Source organism: Rhagoletis pomonella, unplaced genomic scaffold (assembly GCF_013731165.1).
Source record: "Rhagoletis pomonella isolate Grant_MI unplaced genomic scaffold, Rhpom_1.0 Rhpom_scaffold_00001, whole genome shotgun sequence".
Lineage (NCBI taxonomy): Eukaryota > Metazoa > Arthropoda > Insecta > Diptera > Tephritidae > Rhagoletis > Rhagoletis pomonella.
Window position 1 is genome coordinate 9123461 of NW_023458555.1, and position 3040 is coordinate 9126500.

At 38.8% G+C, this 3040-nt stretch overlaps 1 protein-coding gene across 2 annotated transcripts; it reads right to left on the minus strand.

The window, feature by feature from the left end:
* Nucleotides 1-1176: 1176 nt before the first annotated feature.
* LOC118738172 (centromere/kinetochore protein zw10-like) lies at nucleotides 1177-2280 on the minus strand. Of its 2 annotated transcripts, XR_004992878.1 has the most exons (4): nucleotides 2191-2280; nucleotides 1940-2122; nucleotides 1500-1881; nucleotides 1401-1434 (listed from the first exon to the last, which is right to left on the minus strand). XR_004992878.1 is itself a non-coding variant. In XM_036469099.1 (2 exons), the coding sequence occupies exons 1-2, from the start codon at nucleotides 1581-1583 to the stop codon at nucleotides 1222-1224; spliced, it is 297 nt and encodes a 98-aa protein (XP_036324992.1). In that variant the 5' UTR covers nucleotides 1584-1790; the 3' UTR covers nucleotides 1177-1221. The 2 variants fall into 2 exon arrangements, 1 of the variants encoding a protein (XP_036324992.1); XM_036469099.1 differs by lacking the exons at nucleotides 1940-2122; nucleotides 2191-2280 and having other exon boundaries at nucleotides 1177-1434; nucleotides 1500-1790.
* Nucleotides 2281-3040: the final 760 nt, after the last annotated feature.

Here is a 3040-nt window from a genome sequence, read left to right on the forward strand (position 1 = left end):
GAAAATAGCGTTTGCGCGTACATATTACGCATTCATACGTACACGCATATGTACATTTGTATATAAATACTAGCCAATTCAAACGCAAAAACGGTTTGCAAAGTAAAAGTTTTTAGTTTCGGTTGAAACTATTAAATAGCAGAACCCTCTCCAATGATCTTGCAACTACAACATTGGCCCGATGCGTTATGGTAGGCCAATCAAAGTCTTTATAAGTTTTCTAGGAGTTTAATTGGAGGGCCAAAAATCGTCGATGTTTCCAAGGATGAAAAGTTTACCCGAACATTGGCTAAATGGGTTGGTTCTTGAATATCTTTCAAATGAAGCCATTGATACACCTGCCGTGTTCTATCTTGGACGGATGTGGTCGAATCTTTCCTTGCTAATTTGCCACTTTCAATTATGAAAAAGTATCTGTGAAGTGCATAACGAAAAAAACGTAGTTCGCTTATACGCTACATTGTACTACTACAAGTACTAGGGCAAAGTTACGCAGCGGGAGGGGTCAATAGTCACCTCCTACGACAACTCCATGTTAAATGCGACAGTAGAAAGCATGGGCGATAGATTTGCGAGGTACCGGTATTCGATTTCCGGAAACTGGTGAATTCACTAGCTCTGTACTATTACTCTCCGCTGCAGGGTTTTTATATTCATACATATGTATGTATGTATGTGTGTATGTATGTATATGCAATCGAATGTGTACGCTCGTTGCGCAGACAAAATCGCATCCCAGACATTTTTAATTTTTCTTTTATATGCCGGAAATTCACGATTGAGAGAATACAAAGGTTGCGCCGATCTCGGTACCGCTATTTTTCTCTTAACGAATTTGACAGAATCAGCTGTTTGTATGACGTCACACTGGTGCAATTGTTGATTTTGAACTTAACAATTTATTTGTGTGTTATTTCTGCGAGATTTTAAGCAATTCAAAGTGATTATTTAAACTTTATAAACTTATACTAAGGCAAAATGAAGTGTGCAGTGGCAAATTGTGATAGTGAAAACTATAGGCAAGCGTGCGATGTAAGCTTTTTTTCGTTTCCTACGGACGAAGCTCTCGCCAGAAAGTGGATGCAGTTTTGCCGGCGAGGAAGTGCATTATTGAATCCCAAATCGAGCTACGTGTGCATGAAGCACTTTTCTAGTGAAAATTCTAGTCAAAATTTTAGAATAAAAATCTTATACTACCAGAAAAAACGCAGTGTATCTTGTTTAGACAATTTTCGTTAATGCCTTGGCGCGCCGATCGGTATTTTGGAAAAGTGCTCGTATGAGATGCTTAATTTCTTCTGCCTTATAGTTTGCCGTTAAAATACCGGCACCTTCACACCACTGCTCGGTGATTTCTTGCAACGAAGCATTCAGTATCATTTTGAATTGCTCAAGTTTTATCCAAGATTTAATATGTATCACTTCATGTTTGTGCTGCAGGAAGTACAAAAAAAAAAATAGCATTTGATTCGCATCATTGCATCCCATCAGAAATTTACCTTGAATAAAGTTGGCACCTTCTCCAATATGACACCGATTAGCTCACTCAACTCACTTGCCACTGTTGCCGAAATGTCCTCCATTGCGAGTATACGTCGTATTATTTCATTACAAAAATCATGTATAATATCGCAAAATGTCTTGTTATAAATTGCATCGGGTAACACATTCTGCCAAACATTTTTCAACAAATCTAATTGACGCAAACACTGACGCAATAATTTCAACGGCGCAGTGCCAACTGTGTGTGCATCGGAAATATCTGCAAGAGAAGATTGCTGTGGTATGCTTTCTGTAGTCCAATGAAACTGGCTTCAAAATTAGTGGCTCTAAACAGTTTTCCAGCAGAAAATCGCATATCTTAATGGGATTATAACGCGCCTGAAAATAATATAAGGTACTGAATTAAGTTTATACTAAACTATTAATCTCTAGCTACTTGCTAGGAACAACGCCATCACAGTATCTTGCAATTGATTAACATCCTTCGATACCTGCAGCGACATTTCACGGAATTCGTCTATACACGCACCCAGCTCTGAGTTGGCTTGGCGCAGTGCGGCATTTGCTTCGCTGCCAATTGTCTGCAGCAAGTGCTCAGACTCACGCACTAATTGCTCACCTTCATCAAGGTACGCGTCGGAAGTTGTATTATTATTATTTAGATTGTATTATTATTATTTAGAATACCTTTGATAATACTTTTCAAAGATTTCATCTTCGACTAACTCGTGGGAGCGTTGATTCTGAAATGGCAAACATTTTTAACACATACATTTGTCCCAACATTATTTTTCATACTTACCATAAAGACTATATGCACAACACCACAACAATGCTTTCATCTTTAATTAAAGCTAATATATATGCTTAATATCTATAAATTTTCCTATTTTAATGTGTTATGAATAAATTTTTTCGTATTGTTTACGTTTTTCGTGCAAAATGTCTTCTTCTTCTTGCATTCTTGTTCGCGTTTTGACATTGCTCTCTCGCAGCTGCACCAGTGTGACGTCACCGAAAAATTACGCTCAAAAATCCTCTCTGATCGGCGCAATCTTGTATTCTATCATTCTTGCCGGAAATTCATATCTCTCTTTCTTCCTCTCACTTCTTATGTATGCGTGCGCGCTCCCTCTCTTTACATTGCTCTCCCGCTCGCACTCTCCCTGTCACATGGCATTGATTGCATTTTATGTCAGCCAAGCTGAAACCCAGCCAGCCGGCAAGGAAGTTGGCTGATGCTGGCGGTCAAATACTGGCAACTTGGCATGGTTTGCTAGTCGGACAAAGTAATTTCATGCATAAAATGTACTTTGTAAGTTTTTAATTAAATTTCAAATGCACTTTATGCTCTGCTGCAACAACAAATAAGGTTACACACACTTGCATCGGAGCTGCATAGGCAGGCCAGGCCAGACCATCTTCTCTGTATGTGTTTGAATGCGTTGCTAACTACTGCGAGTACAACAAAGCTTTTGCATAGCAGTCAAGTGGGCTTTTTTTTATCTGTGGCTTTTGAAACAACTTGCGAAAATGT

What these genes read in the sequence shown, in the direction of transcription:
- LOC118738172 (XM_036469099.1), bottom strand. Translation starts at nt 1,583, where the DNA reads ATGGAGGACATTTCGGCAACAGTGGCAAGTGAGTTGAGTGAGCTAATC. An exon ending in AGGTGCCAACTTTATTCAAG is followed by an intron (nt 1,435 to 1,499) that starts GTAAATTTCTGA and finishes TACTTCCTGCAG; the next exon opens with CACAAACATGAAGTGATACA.